At 44.4% G+C, this 20,342-nt stretch overlaps 1 protein-coding gene across 1 annotated transcript; it reads right to left on the bottom strand.

The window, feature by feature from the left end:
• Positions 1-8,627: 8,627 nt before the first annotated feature.
• LOC124413113 (F-box/LRR-repeat protein 14) lies at positions 8,628-11,686 on the bottom strand. The gene has a single exon (XM_046893489.1). It carries the CDS (start codon positions 10,917-10,919, stop codon positions 9,486-9,488), a length of 1,434 nt encoding a protein of 477 aa, XP_046749445.1. The 5' UTR covers positions 10,920-11,686; the 3' UTR covers positions 8,628-9,485.
• Between the last annotated feature and the right edge of the window lie 8,656 nt (positions 11,687-20,342).

Below are 20,342 nucleotides of genomic sequence, written 5' to 3'. Positions count from 1 at the left end.
ACGTAAAACGCATAACGGACGAAGCGTAAGTAAGAGTCGAGTGATCGGATATGCGGGACCCGCAGCTGAAGGCAAGGCAAGGCGAAGCAAGGCGAAGCAAGGCGAAGCAACCAAGGGCGCGCGGCGCCGTCGCCTTCTTAGAAGCTAGATAGCAGTTATCAAGCAGGTAAAGCCATGATGGCCGCCCGAACTCTCTGCAGGTATCGTGACGAAATTTCACACACGGATGCACAAGGTACGTAGAGGCACGTGTATAAATCTACAAGCCTTCGCTCGACCGCCTATCGTGTGTGTGGAACTTTGTACGAGAATATATATTATATCGTGTATACTGTATATACAGGCAGGAAGGTATAACGCGCACACGTTACCGCTGTTACGTATCGGACACACGCGTGTGTCTAACAGGTGAGTGTTCAATAAATATCAAGCTCGGCAATCTTTTCGTTTTGCCGATACCGTATGAGTGATAAAAAATTTAAACATCAGGGCCGAAGGAATTACGAACCCTTGGACTAACGCTGCGCGACACGAACGTTTTATTTTTTAATTGATTTTACCGAATACCTCGATGTTGTACGGCTTCGATAGTTTTAAGCTTTCCGGGGTGAGAGGGAACATCTATTTCACGTTTCCTTTTACGAGGAATTTGAAAAATTGCAATGATGGTAATTTCGCGCGTAAAGTATAGCCTTAATAGTGAGTCGTACCTATATGTGTATTATGATAGATTCGCGAGAATTCAATTCCGTCAGTCGAAATGTTTAGTATGAAGTAGCGCGAGTCGTGTGCAGCTTGGTCAAATTAATTTGTGATAAACAACGAAACTGTAGAATATTCGATAGGTGAATTCGATTAACGCTGGTAGAAATTCGGTGTGGCTGCCATTGAAAAACTCGTAGTTTAATTCCAGCTATACGATCATTTTCAGCATCCGTGAGTTATTCAGCGATATTTCACATTTCACGCCTAACAAAATGACTGTAGAAATAGTTGGGCTACGATTTCACCTTCGACGAATGCCTAAAAATTGGGAATTTAATTTGCCAAATCAACTCGTTTCACGCTTCACGTATATATTCCTTGGGTATAGTTTTCTCTCGGCTCGAAGTTATTTCAACATAGTCAAATACTACTGAGATAATCGAATGGGTTGTTGTACTTCCAAAGGTTAGAGTATAGACAACTAATTAACGCGTCATAGATAAGCAAGCCCGATATTTAAACCTTGGCTGAGAAAGCCAAATATTTTTCATGTTTACTTCGCGATATGTGCGATGTTCGAGGAAAAACACGATGGCAAGCAATTGGCATTTGTATGGTATGCTGGCTTAAGTGCGTACTCCGATGCATCGTTGAAGACAATAGTTTTGTAATCAGTTTTCATCGATACAGCTATGCTGGATGTAATGGTGTTCTCTTTCAGATGTTGGGCATTTTACAGTACCAATAATTCCAGTCATTACCCGAGGACATTAAATTAAAACGAGTATATAAGAACAAGGTTTCCTAATAGCAAGAAAGTTGCCTTTCTACATCCACCGTTAAGCGCAAAAACGAAACCGGATACATAAATTTTGATTTTGACGCAGCTCAAGGAAAGTCGCTGGAATTTTATCCAAGATGAGCACAAAAAAGAGGTATAAAAAAAACTTGAAGTGCTTAAAAAACGATGATCTCACCAATGGTGAGTGCGTTGAGTTTATCTTATAGGTTCTTAGATAACCGCGCAGCTACAATTACGACTAAAAACTGTCCGACTCAATTGTATTTTACGAAAAGGAAAAACTGCTCCAGATTTCATTTAAGCTTGTATGGCTGTTCCGGTCTTTTCTCAGCAATGGACGAAACGGAAGGAAGGGTCGTGCCCTTTACTCGATTCTGTCAATTTTGTTTTTCGTCAAGAAAAGAAAAGCTACATTCCCGTTAGGTTCGGGCACCTAGTTATAGTGACGGGTTTTCACGCCGTGGTGTCGCTTTCTCCACACGTGGAGTCCGAGCTTGCCCTAAAACGAAGAGAAATAAATATTTAACGGGCCAAGTTCGTCGTGTAAAGGTGCTGCCCCATACCGTCGGTGACAACGAACCTGGCCTGCTCGCCTCGGGTCAAAGTTTTGCGACGCCCGGTATTATAGTTGGAGAGGTGGCCGTTTACACGAGTTCGGTGGTGGTGTTGGTGGGGATGGGGGCGGGGGTGGAGAAGGGGGTGGTACACCTCGAGTGCCGACGGCCGATAGCCTCCCTTCGTGACTCAACTGTTTTCACCCTGTCGTAAAGTTATAAAATCCAAAAGTTTTTTCCTCCCCTGTCTCACCCTCACCAAAGCCAAAAAGCCCCTTGGTATCTGGGCCACGGGCAGTTTCTCTCTACCTTCATCTTATTTCCTTATTGCTATTTCTCATGGATTCATCTTTCAGCTGCAGTATTTATACTCTATACTCGAAATGTCAACGAAAGATACAGTGAATTTCACCAAGGCTCCGCGAAGTGAATGAATCGAAATTAAAACGAGGTATTGGTGTTGTTTCTTTTTTTTTTTGTCAATCAAGAAAATTGAATAAATCTGCGTTGAAGTATATATTTTTTCGTAGTGGTGATTCTTGACCTCTGATTCTTGATTGTGAATATTAATTCGTGAATATGAAGGTCATTGGAAAACAAAAAAAAAAATTTTTTCCATTTTTTCGTTAATAAAATTTTTTTTTGTTTTTTCATGTCAATTTTAACAGACGCAACTTACTTAATAAAATGTTGTTCTGAGGAGGGCCCTCACCTGGGCTGAAACGTTAACGAAAGAATGGGGAAATTTTTTTTTTTTTTTTATATATTTTTTTGTTACTTGTTCGTACTGAACGGTTCATGTATTTTGCTCTCAATTATAGTAATGGCAAGATTTTGTCGCGAAAAAACACATTTCAGTGTAAAGAATTTATCATTGCGAGGCATGATTCGAAACATCGAGTTACCATGGCAGAAATCTTTCGTTGACATAATTAGCAAACACGAGGATTTTCCTATTTGACGGCTGAAAATAATAAGTGAACGAAAGTTTTTTGAAGATTTTCTTAAGGTATTTCTATTGTTTAAATTCGGATACTTGAAATACGTTATTTTTCCCGATTGCTTTCAAAAGTCTTATTCATATTTGCTTCATATTAATTTCTAGCATGTCTTTGAAACGTAAATATCATAACTAATTTCAATAATTTCCCCTAATAAAAAGTTGTTCACGACGCGTATACAATCGAAATTACGATTCCGGCAATAGTTTCTGTGCAGAACTGCAGTTTCAAATCGAAAGAAAACGACCGCTTGAACGCGATGTCGTGAATTCGTGATAATATAAAAAAGTGATGAAATTCTGACGGCAATAATCAACTACCGCGTCGTTCGTTTAGAAAATTTGTCAAGAGAAATTTTTGCGGATCGAATGAAACGTGCGGTTAGGCGAAGGTACATCCGGCGGAAAATTCTTCGACACGTCAAGGGAAACGTGGCTACGATCGCACACCTATACCCACCCATATACAGCATTGCACTAGGCAGTGTCTACGAGGGTCTGGCTATGGTCTGGGGCCTCCGCCGCGGATGGGGCGGCCAGACAATGAGTAACGGGGCTGCGAAGGGGACCACCGCCAGGGGAGCCTAGGGAACACACCCTTTCTCGGCACCCTACCTCCGTCTCCAATCGATTACAATAGCACCTAGCCTACGGAGGGTGACTCCCTCGCCTTTGCCAACGCTGTCCCTCGTCATGCGGGGTCCCCCCGTCCCCCCGTCGCCCCGTCACCCCTCCTACTTCTATCCTCGCGGCACCCTCGCCGAGGCTACATCCACCCCCGCGGCGCCAGGTCACGTGAACCTGACCAACGCTATTAATTTGACTATTTCGTTTCCCTGTTTTCTATACCTCTCTCTTTTTTATCCTGTTCTTTCTCTTTGTATTTTTCTCTTTAGTCAGTTTTTTCTTTTTCTCTACACGATGCGAAATCGAAATCGAAAATCGAGTGGTTCGGGTATTTTTATTTATCTCTGTTCCTAGACAATTTTCGTTTGTTGAGAGTGAAATGTGAGATCGTATTGCCGGGCGATAAAGGATTTAGGAGTGAATTAATGGATTGGATGATATATGATCGCTGATCGATAACAGCAGAATATTTTCAAAATCCAAACTATAGTGTGAAAAGGGTTATTCAGATCCACATGCTTGCAGGCATGGAATATAGCGCAGATAAAGGAAAAACTGAGATGAGTCGGGAAATATTTGTAAAAAAAGTGTGCGGCAATCACGCGAGGCAGAAGTGAAATTTCTGAAATTTATATTAATAATTTACCGTAACTTGAGCTACTCAAATAAGTTTGTGTGTTCGGGCACGAAGATCCGCGCAGAGGAACGACCGCTGATAGGGGTCGTTTGGGGGTTTTATAATATTCTGGTTCATAACAGAGCGTTTCTAAACATTGCGTTTCATAGCAGAGCATTGCAAAATATTGCGTTTCACATCATTTCGTAGATACACCCGCTACGGAAGTTTCACATAAAAAAATTTGAAAAAATTGACCGACGAATCGATTCGATGACACAAAATTGAAACTTTAAACTTCGTTTCAGTTGTACGATTCTCTTCAGCACACCTACGCCAAACAAAACGATAGCAATTCCTATGGATTTTAGAAAACGATTTTATTTTCGATGAAATTTACTTAGGTCACGTAAACAGTTGAAAAGTCTTATTGAAGCGATTCAATCAAGATGCTTGTTTTTCTAGAATTTGCGTATCGAATTGATTCAGCACTAGTGAATTCCGTTTTGCTGCGCGGGAGAAACTACAAAAATTTCAACCTGGTAAAATTCATGGTGTACTTTCGTAAAAAAAAAAAAGGATAAAAAATGTGAGGCGAGGGCGGCGTGTTGGAGCTGAAGAGAGAAAAGGAGGAGGAAAAGAGAGGAAAAGAACGGGAGGTTTTGGAGCGGAGGCTTCGCCTCCGGAAAAACGGAGACGATAGGCACGGGGAAAAGTTTTTATAACGAAGAAACTTGAAGAACGCAAGAACCTGAGCATTTGTACAATGGCGTCGCATCCCGATACAGCGAGGGATTTTGCTTCGTGTATGTGATTATATACGTAACGAAAATGGAGGCGAAAGAATTACGCGTGTTCCGTTGTAGCAAGATTTATATTTATGAACATCGAGAGCGTTGGTAAGCGATCAGTTTTCGACGCCGTCTGTGTATTATAACAGTTGATGTTATGCGTAAACAAAGGTGTAACTTATAAATCGATCGAAAGTAGAAGCGATTCAAAAAGTTATTGGGACAGGGTAAAACGGATCGGAAATACAACACATATAATTATCATAGAAGCTATAATTTTTCGAAGTGCAACCTTCAATTATCATACATCCAGATATACTCGTGTGAGATAGGCGTCGGCTTCATCCACGCTTTCCAACTTCGCGCAATATTTCTTGTAGCAATCCTCATCAGCAATTATTGTGCGAGGGTTTCGCCTGTGTACACCGACGGCGATTGAAACAATATTTAGTCAAATGTTCGTTCCCGACTTCATCGTTCGAAATGCTCATTTTCGTGCGCAAACAGATTGAAATTATTTCTTCTCGCCCGGCTCGCGTCTCTTGAATATTATTTTAAAAATTGGATCGAAATTCAGTTTCTTCGATCTTTTTATCATTCCGTTTGCCCCATTCGTCGAACGTCTTTTTTCCTTCTTCATTACGATAAGAAAAGATTTTGATTCTCAGTCACGTGACGGTTATAGGTATGAGACCCGGTACGTCAAACCAAAAGAAGGAAAATAAAATGAACGGATGTTAATACGGATAAAGATAAGTTACAGGAAAGAATCGATTAAATCTTCTCGTCAGTGGATTACTAATGGCAACGAATCGGGGAAAAATATTTGTCCGCTTGTTGCTCAAAGCCACAAACAAGGAAAGTGTGTGGAATTTTTTTTTCCGTAAGTACAACCAGGTCTAATTCCTTCAGAATAATACCGTACAAAATGAATACATATCTACCCGTATGGGAAAGCAATTTTTGCTTCTCCAAAGGAATAAGGCGAGCCTGTATTTCCAGTTTTATTTTTATATTCGCGTCGTGCAGAGACGCGCGGGGCCCCAAGATTCGGGTTTTTAGGGCCCAAGTGCTGTCGGGTATCCAGGTAGAAGGCACGTATTCAGTCGGTGACCGAAGTTCTGCGTGTGTGTGTACGTCGGGCGTTATACGGGTGTCGAGCTCGGCTGAAATTCAGGTTCTCCTCGGAACTTCCAGCAGAGGCTGGCTGCTGCAAGCCCTTCTTTGGCCCGGTGCCCTTCGGCTCGACTTGGGACGACGGGTCCCTTACATATATATATATATATATATATATATACTATATACTCTGCTTCCAGTACAGTCGCTCGGAAAAGTTTTCAGATTCCTTCTCTTTTCGATTTACGATTAGCCGCAATACATACGCTTTTCTTTCCGATCGCCTTTTACTTTTTACGTGTAAGCCTTAACCGCCAGATACAAGAGAAGAATTGCCCTAATTAAATGGCGAAAATATGAGATAATGAGCGTGAGAAGTGTTTGTAAATATTGAAGTACGATCTTGAGATGAACCTATAGAAGGCTGGACAAGGCTTGATCGGATGTTTGTCAGCCCGATTTTCCATTTTCGGTCTTGCGTAACCGGCTCAAATCTGTGATACTTTAAGTGTAACTGTTTCAGTTCGGAACTTGCTTCGCTATTTCCTTTCATCGCACTGTTCCTACAAAAGGTTGAGCTATAAAGCCTCTTCAGGTTGTATTTCAGGCATGCCGAGTTTGATATTAACTCGAAAACTTGGTTACACTCGAATGCCGATTCGGAAATGACACGCGTAGTACCTATGCACACGCGTGGTAGACTGCGCTTTAAATTTATGTATGTACAGCTAACGCAACAGTACCTAACACCTTGGCGCAGCATTGACGCGACGGGTAAGAGCCTTTGCCTCCTTCGTTTCTACTTCACGCCCGGGTACGTATGTAAACATACACGAACACACACACACACACACGCATATAAACACGAGGTACACGAACGCACGTGTGTCCGTCCAGCACCGCGACTCTGCAATACGCGATCAAAATCCATGATTACTTATCTTTCCTACACTATAAATTGGTCGATTTACCATTTTATTTACCACTATCACATCCATCGCTATCTTCCCTAAGTCGTCATTTCACCGTTACGAAAGCGAAAACAAATTATTTAACTGTACGTCAACTTTTGTCAGAGATGGACATCTGTGACGGCTGATGAGAACTCCAAAATACATGCAGGTTTCAATATTTTGTCACAATTATCTGCAATAATGTCAATTGTGCGGGTAGGTATGTCGTAAAACATATGTCGAAAGCGCGTGGAAAAGTCTGTCTTTTTTCTGATTTTCCTTGTTAAAATTCAAACATCTACAGATTCCAATATTTTCGAAAGACCTTCGGATTATTTGCTCGCACAATGATAGAGAATTCGGTACGTTAGAAGACGTTTTGTTTTTTTTATCAAATTGATTAGCAATACAGACGTTTGTTACTTAAATTTGAATAATTAGGTGAAAGTATTGAATTTTGAAAAGGACTCTCGGTATGCGGAATTTCGGGGAATATATATGACTCGGATTTAAGCGTTTGTATCCTACGCGATAAAAAAAACCCTACGCGTTTCTATGCGAGGCTTTGGTTATTGTACTGTTTTCGAAATCTGAGAATATAGATGACCTCCAGGACAAGGCAGCACCGTTAATCCGTTAATCCCAAAATATTGTTGTGCCCAACTTGGAGCTGAATTTCTGTATTTCGCACGGATATCGCTCGACTTAATATTGTTTTACTGACGATGGTATCTTCACCGGGTATCTAATACATGGCATAGAAGCCCGCTTATAATACGTCATGACAACCCAACCGCATGATTTAATACACCAAGATGAATCGAAATTGATCGGGGTGGGTATCGAGTATGAAAGAACAGCAGCATGAAAACGCACGTCTAGGGCATAGTTGGAGTCGTTTAACCATGTTTCAAACAAAGCTCGAAGTGTTGGTAAATTTTGTGGACATAATGAGTGTACCTAAGCTGGTTTCCGTTAGCCAAAGGCTGGATGCAACTATCTATCACAGCAAATCGGACTCGACATGTATACTGAATAATCCCTGGAAACTACGTTTAATGTATATTATACGTTTTTACTCCCGACCCTTGACTGACTCGGGATAGCAGCAACTGACGATAGTGATGGTAACTGGTGTCGAAGGTGGAACAAAAGGAGAATGTCGGAGAGTTTGGGTCGCGTTGCCAACGTGGCAAAACGGCTTAAAGCGTGGGTGGAGTGTATGTACGGACGTACAACACAGTCGAATCGATTTCACAATATCGTTCCTCCTCCTACATATCCCCGGCGTACACGTATGCATGCACGCAGCTACGTATCTTCACGTAGCTGTGGTTACGCGCCGTACGTAGCTTCGGCGTAAATGCACACAACCACGCGCACGCTACCGAGCAGATATACATTTGTATACATACATATACACACATACATATATATACATATGCGTGTATACGTACACATAGTGTACAAGCTATACATATTTATACATTACCGGGGTGGTTGAAGATGTACGACGAGGACGTAGGCGCGCAACCATCAACGTTTTCGCGTGTGTTATGCCTTCTATGCACGTATACGGATATGCCTGTGCATCTATATAGGTGCATATCGTAAGTTTGTTCAGAGCTATGGTAGGTATGATACGTTCACTCGCAGCTATCCGGATGGAGAGATAGAGAGAGAGCGAGAGAAAGAGCGAGAGAGAGAACGCGAGGGGTGGGGGGACAGACACACATTGCACGTTGAAATTCGAGGCAAAATACGTAGAGAGAGTTCTTGTTCCTTGCACCGCGGAGCGTGTAAATGTGTAAGAGGTATCTTTCTTTATATATATATGTATATGTAGTTGGATTATAATAGACAGGAGAAAACGTCGGTGTCTCTGTACGGTATTGTGTGCGGTGCCTCGATAAGGAGTCATGACAGAGTGATAGGTACCGTGATTCACCGTTTCTCTCTTTCTTTGTTTGTAGAGTAACTATTTAATATTATACTATTCTTCATCGTTTCGTCTATCATACGTATGCATGCACGATGAGAAATTCCGGTGTTAGTTCAATGGAAATTAATACATATGTGACCGATGCGCGGTTGTAACAGTACAATGATAATGGTTACGATGTAGCGGGTAGGTAATAGTTTTTGATAACAATAAAAAATATAATTAATTGATAATAATCACGATGCAAGTCGCGTAGGTGCTTCTTATCTTTTCTTTGTCTTGTTTGTTTGTTCCGTTTTCGTTTCACCCTTCAACGAACGTGCGTGTTACCTTAAGCGAAATGTTCCTTTTAGACACTAGTGTTCATTTGGGAATGCCATCACCGCAGATGCCATAGTCCAAGGTTTAATATACTTAGCTGAGGCAATTCCATAATCCTTTCTAATCCGGTTTTTGTGATCCTCGTACAACCGTATAAATCGATGCATTTCAGATGTTTCATGCTCTCGGCAATGGTGGTGAGTCCTTTGTCCGTAAGCCTGCTGCACTGGCCAACGTTAAGGGTTTCAAGTTCGTGGAGGGTTTTGGCTATCTTGCAGATGCCCTCGTCGCTGACTTGACACGCGGACAGGGAGAGGGACCTGAGGTTGAACAGACCCTGGGAAATATGAACCAAGGCCTGGTCCCCGATTTTGTCGCAAAACGAGACGTCGAGGGATGAGATTCTGCTACTGCCCTCGGCCAGGTAGGCCATGCCGATGTCCGTTACGTTGTCGCAGGACCTTAGGTTCAGCTCCCTCAAGCTCGGCATCTTGGCGAGGTGTTTCAGCCCCAAGTCCGTTACGGACACGCAGAAGGACAGGTTGATGGACTTGAGGGTTGTAAGGCCGACGGAAACGTGCCTGAGAGCCTCGTCGCTGAGTCTCTGGCAGTCCTGGAGCCCCAGGTGTTCGAGGGCTAGGTTGCCGTCGGCCGTGTCGCGGTTCAGACCGGCCAGATGGGCGATGCCTTGGTCCATGACGTGCCAGCAGCTCCGGAGGTCGAGCTTCTTGAGTTTCTTGAGGCCCCACGCGATCAGGAGGAGTCCGGTGTTGGTGACGTTGCAGCACCCGCCGAGCTCGAGAACCTCGAGGTTCTTCAGGTACTGCGCGATTCTCCCCAGTGACGTGTCGGTCACCTGTTTACACAGGGACAGGTTGAGCTCCGTGAGCGATGGAAGTTCCTGGATCAACGCGTGAGCCAGACCTACGTCCGTCACGTTGTAACATCCGGAGAGGTTGAGCGACTCGAGGTTCGGCACCCCCTGGACAACGTCGCGAAGGGAACGCCTCAGGGAGAGGACCTGGACCCGCTTAACCCCGCGGCGAACGAGGCTTGCGAAGAGTGCCGGCGACGACCTCCTCAAGTGCAGCCTGGCCTCGACGCCTCTCCAGACGGACCTGTGATAGGCGGCGTCCCTCCACGCCGCGCATACCTGGGCGGCTCGTCCCTTGTCCCTGACGTCTAGGTAGCTGAATATCAGGGCGAGGATCTCGGGATAGAGGCTGGACACGTGGGTACTCGCCGCGGACGTTCCTCTCGGGACGGGAGGGAGCTGCCTCGGTATCCCCTGGTGGTTGGTCGTAAGATTCGTCGCCCCGGTGCCGTAGTGGGGTGGGTTCGAGGGTGCGTGCTGTATCGTCTGACTGTGGGGGGTCGGAAGGGCGAGGTGGGGTTGGTGGAGCTGGTAGTACTGAGGCCTATGCAATACCGTCGAGCCTCTCAGGGGCGGGAGGGCCGGTAATTCGGTCAGCAACAGCTGACCCTCTTCCATCTTCGTTCTTCAATGCTGCAGGGAGCAACGATGCCGGTTCCCGTCTATCCCGTGCATAATAACCGCGGTCTCTGGACAACCCGCTCCTCCGCGATCAGCTGCAGATTAGTATTCACCGGGTCATTTCAGAGGCGGACCGTCGCCGTTCGCGGAATTACGCCACCTCCGGTATCCGGGGGGGGTCACTTTCGATCAACACTCAAACATCCGGCACTGTACGAATATTATTATTATCACTGCTATGCCTATATAGCTATCCGGGTGTCGTTCCCGTTCGCATGCCGCAGCGACGGACGGAGCTAAATCGGAGGTGGACCCGACACACGGCACTATTACGACGATTGGCCCACGTTTTTTTCCAACCCCGACACCGAACCTGCACAGTGAAAAACAGACCACAAGGGTAGACACTTCCGTTGATCGTGGGATAGCGGGAGAAGAAGAATCCTTTCGCACACCTGTCGAAACACACCGAAGACACACTGACGGCGATGGGCCGAGTTTCACGTAGTCGCGTCGTCGTCACGTTAACCACTCGTCGTTGAGTTACACGACACGTCGTCATACAATATCAGGTGGACGCGACGGAACCGATCGAATTGCGACCACACAACTACGCCTGCGAGAACTCACAAACACAAGCGGCGCTACTACGGATAGGAAAAATACATATATTAACGGGGAAGAGAAACGCGCGATCTCTACGAGTATGCGAGTGATTGCGAGGTCACTCGTCGTGGATTGGGGTGAGCGACATGGCGCCGAAGTTAACGGGTGCGCTTCCAGTCGCGTACTGCGGTTTAAGCTCCGCATTCGAACTTGGCGGCGAGCGCAGCGCGCGGCGCGCGGCCAGGTGGCGGTGGGGTCAGAGCGGCGCGGAGGGGGTGGAGGCGGGGCCAGGGACAGGTCGGACGGAGGCCGGATTGGCGGGGGCCGAGGCGACGCGGGGTCACGTGACCCGGCCGGCGGATATCGATTCGGGCCGCTCTGCGGCGGCATTTTTAAGTTTTCGCTAGGAGAGGCGGGACCAGCCGCGAGGCGCCCCCGCTGCTCCCGTTCACCTCTCGTTCGCTACCGAACTCGATCGTGCCTCGATAACGTCGATTGATTTTTTATTTTTCACCTTTTACTTCGCATACACCACGTTCGTACGTACCTACATTCATATTGTATACGTATACGCGTCCTTCTAGCCTTTTCTCCTATACCTACTATAAGATCTGTCGCATCCTGCGCACATACGCACACTTTCCGTCTCGCTCTCTTACTTTCCTCTTGTTCGGCGTTTTCTCGCCTCTTTTCCTTATTCCTGTGTACATGTATATACATATGTATATATATGTATATATGTAGCGTATATGATATACAGCATACATGTAATACGGTAACTATGTGTACACGTAACCGTGTATATATATACAACCTCTCGGTGAAATCGAACGAGAAACTTTGTTGCGTAGGTTGGGAAAATGTCGCTATACGATAAACTTTCCAGTCGCGGTTGTAGAGAGGGCGGGAGCTGCGCGAGGCGGGGGTGGGGAGCAATTTTTTTCGGATTGCCCGCGTGCTGCATACGCGTTCGACCGCGCATAGACGTTGAATTGCAAAATTTATAATATATAACGGAGACACGACCGTGTAATACTCGCTGCACCAGCTCGGGTACGCAAATGTAATTTCTCCACGCATGTGGACCTACATAAGCCTGACCTATGTGCGTACTTGTAGAAATAATATGCATCCATGTACGTACAATACCTGCACCACGGGTGCGCAGGTGCGCCATAAGATTCTAGGATAGACGGGCCAGCTCTGGGTCTCTGGTGGGTCAAACCCGTTTACCTCGAAGCCGATTCCAGGATACAAAACGATGTCTTGTACCCACAACATTTTTATTCTCAATTTCTTATACCGCTTCTTCCTTATTCTGGTCATGTGTTTCTCCCGACTAACGCAGATGAGAGGAGATGACGGTCCATGACGATTCTTCGGAATGATCCGACGTGGATCTACCTGAGAATTTCTTGGCCCAAACCATTGACAATTATGTTCACAATATGAGCTGCACTGCACTTGGACGTAGGAAAATGTCACTTTATATACCCGCCGAACCGATCGGGTGAAACTCCGCGAGCTTTGTAGTTTCAGTTGATGACCTGTGCAAGCAGATGCATTTACGTGCGTGTGCATGGGTGTGCAATGACAAGGTAAGTCGTACATGCATTCGTCATGTACGTTATAGGCACCGATGTGTACGCCTGCCTGCAGCCATGCGTGGAGTCTGCACATATAATACGCAAGCAGGTATCCACCTGCCAGGCCTGCCACAGCCACTACCAGGTGGCTGGTGATCGTCAGGTTTCGTGCTGCGGTGTTGCTGTGTAGTTGCCCAATATTGTTAATGTATAATAATAATCGTAAACACGCATTGCCTCCTTATGTATTCAGCAACACTGTATATATGTATAGTATATGGATATAGCTATATACAAAATGCACCTACATGTGTACAGAGGTACCTCATTACAAATACAAGTACTTAGAATGGCACAAAAGTGTATGACGATTGCGAATGTATGTACTCTTTATTCTGCGAGCTTATTGAACTTATTCGACTGTTTCGAGCAGGTGCTCGTAGGTACAAATTGCCGTGCACATAATGTTATTACTGAATTTTTGCGACGAAAAATGTATTGTTTGATTGCGAGGATTGTGCACTCCGATAAAACTAGTCAGTTAGAATTACTACGTACAAATAGTAGAGAATCAGGTTAAGACCTGAGGACTACGTTATCGGCGAATCGTGTCTATATTATGTCATGACAGCGAAAATCTGAACGAATAGACTAAGTTGTCGACGACGGCTTGTCAAATGATTGTTTAGTCACCGTGACTAGATATGATCGTTGATAAAATAAACCATATTTCTTTTTATGTAAAAAACATGTGATCAGTCACATGACCGTTTCAGTCATGCGCAGTGTCAAACTTTATTCGTCGAATGGACCGCGATCACCGATTTTGTTACCCTACAGGCTTAGGTAAAACCATCGAGATGTTGTAAAAGAACTCGTTCGATCGTCGAACGAGCAAATGGCAGTCTGCAGACGTCGTTCAGTTAAAATTCTCCGAGTGCAGTAACCGTTGGGTGGGTGGAAGAAAAAATATTCGGTAATGCTCTCTAGGCTCGTTCTCATAACTCAGAAGCGCTGCACTGATTCAGGTCCACGTCCCCATTTAATCTCTTGAGTAAAGATTTACACTCTGATACGACTTATCTTCTGTAGCATAGATACCGCTTGTCGTTCTCTAACACTCTGTATTATAAACGAAAATAGGTATAGACAGACTGCAGAAAACTAGACAAGAACGACCAAGCTAGACTTCGTGGCTGTTATACAGAACTTGCAGAGTTGCGGCGGATTTCTGATGAAGAATGGTCTCTACGTATCTACAAGAATGCAGCGCAGTCGATTTGCGTGAGAAAATTCAATGACTGGATTCTAACGAAGGGTGCGAAGGCAGTGAAAATGGGTGCAGTCGGTGAGCGCTGTATTTCATAATAAAAACCGTAAAACGCACAAAGGAGATAAATACTGGTACTTCGCGATCTGCAGCTGTTCCGTGCAGCATATACAATTATACATGGACGCGTAAAGTTCGTGCAGCGGCTATATACATGTTCCGTTATCATACACTGGGCCGCGTACATAGATAGATACTGGACGGCTTATCGTGCGTGCCGCCCCCACCGGTATTTTTACAACTTATATTATACGTCTACCCAGCCTGAAGTATAAAAATATGGATGTATACGGCTTGTGTATCGAACGGCCCTTCGTGCATCGTCGAACATAACGAAGTTTGCGATCAAAAAATGAACCTCTTGCAATACGCTATGTATTATAAGTCTTAATGTTGGAACTTAATCCTACAATATAACCGTGATTAAAATATTTCGGAATAAAAACCCAACTCTTTCATAATCTATACCTGAATTGCACTTATTGCTCTCTTTTGTTTTTTCGTAAAGTCTACACTTGCATGGGTAATTCATAAGTCCGTGATAATTATGGATCACTTATTGTTAAATGAAGGAATGATTGTGTAGGCAAAAAGTGAGAGATTTTACTCAATTTGATGTCGAGTGGAGAAGACGATTTTTTAAATTTTAAGTTAGTATTTGGTATTCTTTCATATTTTTTTTTTTAATATTACAATCAAGTGATACTGCCTGGGATGAAGATTTGGAGTTACAGAGAAAATGGTGTTTTCTACATTTCTGCATTACAGATTTTGAATCGTTTTTTCACGCTGATTTATACCTAATGAGATCGAGTCAGATTTCCTTCGGGAAGTCAGGAAGTTTTGGTACACGAGTCATTAGGATTCAAGTAAATACTGGGACTTTGAAATTGGTTTTAAAATTCATATAAATCTTTGAATTTTAGCATCGAAGTTGAACATGGTGGTCTGATTACGAATACCATAAGTTTATCGTAAGATCGTGAAAGCAGGTCTTGATCAATTATTGTGGATGGCATACAATTAGTAATATTGTTATAATTCGAATTTCAAAGTATGTCTAACTTGATTGGATACCACTTAGAGAGTAATAAGTTGATAGACGGAGAGATAAGACGGTGGTAGGTAAGGAATTCGAAATTGACGGTATTACCGGGAAAAATTGCATGAAATCATAAATATATGGGATAGCCGAATAAATTTCCACGTGTGTTCATGATTATGTTGTAGGTCTTACCGCCACCTATCGGCAAGAGTCGATGATTACCGTTCCGTTATCCCTGCCTTACCAGCATCCGTCGGTCACGTCATTATGACGATCGACCGTGAATATAACTTGTTCTTCTTATCAACTGACTCAAGCATCCGCTGGCAGGGTAGCATACATTTTCCTGTTATCGACAATAATTTTGCCGGAACATTTTTCTTCTTCTTCAAGATGTAATCATTTTGAATCCAGTATTTCAAACTATTTTTCAAGGCATAATCCGAAAAATGGCAAGTTTGCTTAGACTCCAAGAATCACTGAAGTCAGGATCATCATTGAATCATTTTTTCCGAACAACACTTGCAAGAGATTTGAATGGCATTTCAAACGTCATGGACGTCATGGCATTTTGTCAAGTTTGTCGTACAAAATCAATTGCTCAGAAATTAAATCAATGCATACCCTGTTGAAAATCAACTATGGGAGTTGGATGAATGCCAAGGTATTGAGTGCAGATGAGTTAGGTCAGGAAAAAAAACTAATCGTAACTGCCATGCTACTATTGCGGAATTTAATTGGACTCACAATCAATTGTAGAAAGATGTTTAAGTAAAGTATCCCCAAATTTTGTACTCAATCCTGTAATTTTCATTCATCTATACGAGCGTTTTTAAAATTATTCCTCGTCAAATCCCGTCAGTATTCGTGGCTTCAAAAATCGCAAGTCGAAAAAAACCGATTACGGAATCTTATTTGGATGTTCTCATATAATTAAATAAAGCGAAACAATATCGTCTGCCAATAGAGAAAATAATAACGGTGCAAAATGCACCATCAAGGATGGTTCATGCTTTAAAAAGTTTGACTGAAATCAGTTCGTGCGCTGACTGTACGTACTCGGGCCAGAGCAAACTGATGAACGCACGAAGGGGGCACCTGGCCCTAAACACGGGCCTCACAATGCGTGATGATAGGAGCTATTGTGGGAGCTCCGCTTGCTTTCGAAATGCTCTCAGAATTAAGGCTGAGAAGTCCGTACAGAGGAACCCCCACCCCCCGATGACCCCCGGGGGGCGCAGGCTATAGGCCTAATATAATTCAAATTACACAGGAAATGGCAGCCGTCTGGACCACCCCGGGCCACCCTGCGGCTACCCCCTCATCACGCCACCGTCACACCCTGCGCCTACCTACAGTACCTTCATTAGGTATTATATACGTGTACCGTTGTGCATGCGATGATGGAAATCGTTCTTCAATTGCAGGTTCTTTGCGACGTATAGATATTATATAACCAATGCTTTTACTTATGCATGCATGTCGTCCTTGCTGTTTCTGGTAATGAGAACAATTATTTTTACCGTAAAATGCAAATGAAGGTCGTTAGAAATGACAATTCGTCGGTTGAACAATTTATTGTTGGAGTGAAATAGTATTTTGACAAAATTAATATTTGCCGCGCGAAATTATACACGTATCGATAAAAGTAAATCACGCAGAACATGGAACCAAGAAAGAACACACAATTTTACCTGAGATAAAAAAGGAAATCGATTGTACCCGCTGCGGTTTAATTGAAAAGAAGTATTTAGTCGAGCCGCCATTTTTCCTTGGATATGGAAGTGTATTATATTGAAGGTATACCTATACATGTATCGTATATGGCGGATTTACAACCAGATTGGTATAGTCTGCAGCCCCGTCGAAGGAGGACGAACCGTGTTTTAGGCTAACTCAAAGGGTCTATCAGGGAGAAAAAGGGTCGGTCGGTCTGCGGTTACACGCAAGAATTTAGGGTGAAAATATTTTCTATTCGTTAAGAAAGGCGCGATGAGCCAAAAGTCGCCGCCACCGCATCGCTATCGCAGGAATGAGAAGCGACCGCTTGCTGTTGCTGCTGCTGCTGCTGCTGCTGTAAGAGGCCCGAAAATAGAGTTGAGAAGAATTTCTACTACGTTTATTAGGGCTCCCGGGACGCGACACGCATCGAACACTCGACGGACTGATAGAGTTTTTTAAACAGACTTTGTTAACCTCGGCAGAAGTACTAAATTGTCCGACAGATGAGACTCTTTGTAAGCATGACGAGTTGAAAAATCATTTCAATACATGGATTGTAAATGTCCCGAAAATTCTTATCAACAACAACGCGAATGGCTTTGATTGTCGCTTACCGACCGTAAATATCTTGAAAAAAATTGTCTAGCGCTGGGTTAATGCTTCAATCTCACAGCGAACTAGTGAAAAAAAATCGTATAAAATTGGGTTAAGTGCTTGAGTCAAGCACCGAGTAACGATATATTTGCACATTTCGTAAATGGTGCAAAGTAATGATCCTGAATACGAGAACTCCAACCACTACCTTCTGTGATGATGCAAATACTCAGTGACTTTGTTATCACTGAAACCGGTATAATGACAAATACTGATTCGTCCGACTACGAAAAGGGGAGACTAATTTATCCGTCGTTGTGACAAATTGACGAGCGATTGCTGATCAACAGATTTCGATTGATCTATCGTCGAACGAGCAATAGGTCAAGTCCGTGAAAGTGGTGAGTCCGGACGAAGGCCGCGGTCCGTGGTAGCCCGTTGGAGTTACGTAAATAAGATGCTTATCGGCCTTCACGTATATCTATAATCTATACAGGGGGAATAGGAGTCGGCATAGATCGCGGTGCAAAAGTACGGAAGCGCACGAGGGATGATACGAACCTACGCAGACCGGCCTTTTACCATGCAGCTGACAATGAGACCATCTCCGAGAGACCCTCGCGGGGCTGTGATTGGCCAGCAGAGAAGGGGAGATTAGTAAATTGGATTTCCTATTGGTCGATGCTTCCTGTAATACGTCATCGTTACCAGACGCGTGGGTGGAGACGCGCTCCCGGATCCGACCCTCGGCCCTCGTTCTACCTTATACTCCAATCCGTCGGTCTGCATAGCGTCGCTTATATGTCAAACGAATGAGAAATTAAGATGCGAGAATTGAATGTCAGGAAAACGCACGTCAACCGTTTTCCCTTAAATGTTTCGAGTCATGCTATCCGAGACTATATACGTTTCTTTCTATATGCGCCTGCAGTGAGTAGCCGTTAAAGGGGTTCGGATATTCGAAATAACGGAGCGAAACGCAGCCTAAAAGCCGTTACGCGCAAAAAACCAGTTCGGTGTTAGATGACGGGGCTATCTCAAGATCTAAGTGGGGTACTCTGGACCAAAACGATCGCTACTGATCTCGCCGCCCTCGCCTGCGGTCTCTCTGTTGTCCGTCTGTTCGAAAAGATGATCTTTCACAGACGCTGTGTACGCGTATACCAGTTTGCTACATCCATTTTGTATACCTTGAACGCGATAAACCCCTGATCATAGATCGTACGTACCTACCATAGATGCGTACCCAAAGTCCTGAGCGTATCCAGCATGTCGCAGGATACTCCACCGAGGTGTACCGCACTACCATGAACCGCTCAGGACATGTGCACCATTACAAATAACTGACATCCGGAAGAGTTAAGTACGTCAGAATTCGGAAATACGAATTCTGACAATTCACCTAAAGACTATAATAACGACTACTTTCGAAAGTAGGATTATTTTTTTATCGTGGAAACGAAAATCGCAAACTCCGTGATCCGTATCAACAGGCGTGAACGTAGATGATTAATTAAAACATTTCCGGGCTGATCGATGACAGATTTCGACGAAATTAGTCGAGGGTAAAAGATCCTCGACGAGCATTAGAGGCGGGTGATTAACAAACGCGAGCCGCGGGGGCCGCCAATCGGCGGCGAGTCTGGGACGACGTCGACGAGGACGGGGAGAGAGAGCGACGGGACCCTGCGGAGGATCGTTCGAACGGGTCCGTGTCCTACCACGTTGGATTCTGCGGCACTCTCGCTCGGCACGCCGAATGCGCCGGTCTCGTCTAGCCGCGCGCGAGTACTGCGCTATAGGAGGGATTCAAATTTGAAACGTCAACGTGAACGTCACCGCGTGCCGCGTCGGACGGGTTCCCACGCACCCCTCGAGTGACTTGTTATTGGTTCTTTGCGATCCCGCAAAATTAATACCACATCTCCCGAAGCTGTTGGTAGCAGGAAGTCCGTCGAAACGTCCGTCTTGCAGAATTTATTGCAGAATCCTGCCGAACTAGGAAATGAAACTACAATTTCGTTGCAGCCCACCTGCACCCCCTGCCTCGATTTTTGTGTAAAATTCAAAATTCTGCTCTATCAAACAAGTAAATTTGAATCAGTGCGGTGTGAAGAGAGATCTACGAAAACGGTGGAAGGAAAAGATGCGATCCGGACTGACAGCGTCGTTCGAAGACCTCTCATTTCGTCGTATCTCCCACTTGTTTTGCAGCGAGCTCTGACTGTCAGAAACGTTCATCCCAATTCGAACCGTGCTGACGGGTTCAAACTTGTATAATACAGCGACAGTTGGCCACCGAGTCGTAGGTACGGCTCCGTTATAATCTTGTGAACTATCAACCGTGGAGGAGCGAACAGCGCAACGCCAGTGAGCTTTGTTAATACGGGGACAGGAACTTTTCGTAGTGTTGAGAGTGTGTTTTCTGGTTTGATTTTCTATCTGGAGCTTGTGCGCGTTACATTTGTCATGTTGAAGCCTTGCTAATTAATTGTATAATAAAAGTCAATAATATTACGATTCACGCCGGAGTTTCT

This window comes from Diprion similis, chromosome 2 (genome assembly GCF_021155765.1).
Source record: "Diprion similis isolate iyDipSimi1 chromosome 2, iyDipSimi1.1, whole genome shotgun sequence".
Classification (NCBI taxonomy): domain Eukaryota; kingdom Metazoa; phylum Arthropoda; class Insecta; order Hymenoptera; family Diprionidae; genus Diprion; species Diprion similis.
Note: the sequence above shows the minus strand (reverse complement) of the source record. Positions and strands in the feature narration are given on the sequence as shown.

Bases quoted from the DNA above. Each gene is read 5' to 3' on its own strand.
- LOC124413113 (XM_046893489.1), bottom strand. From the start codon at position 10,919: ATGGAAGAGGGTCAGCTGTTGCTGACCGAATTACCGGCCCTCCCGCCC.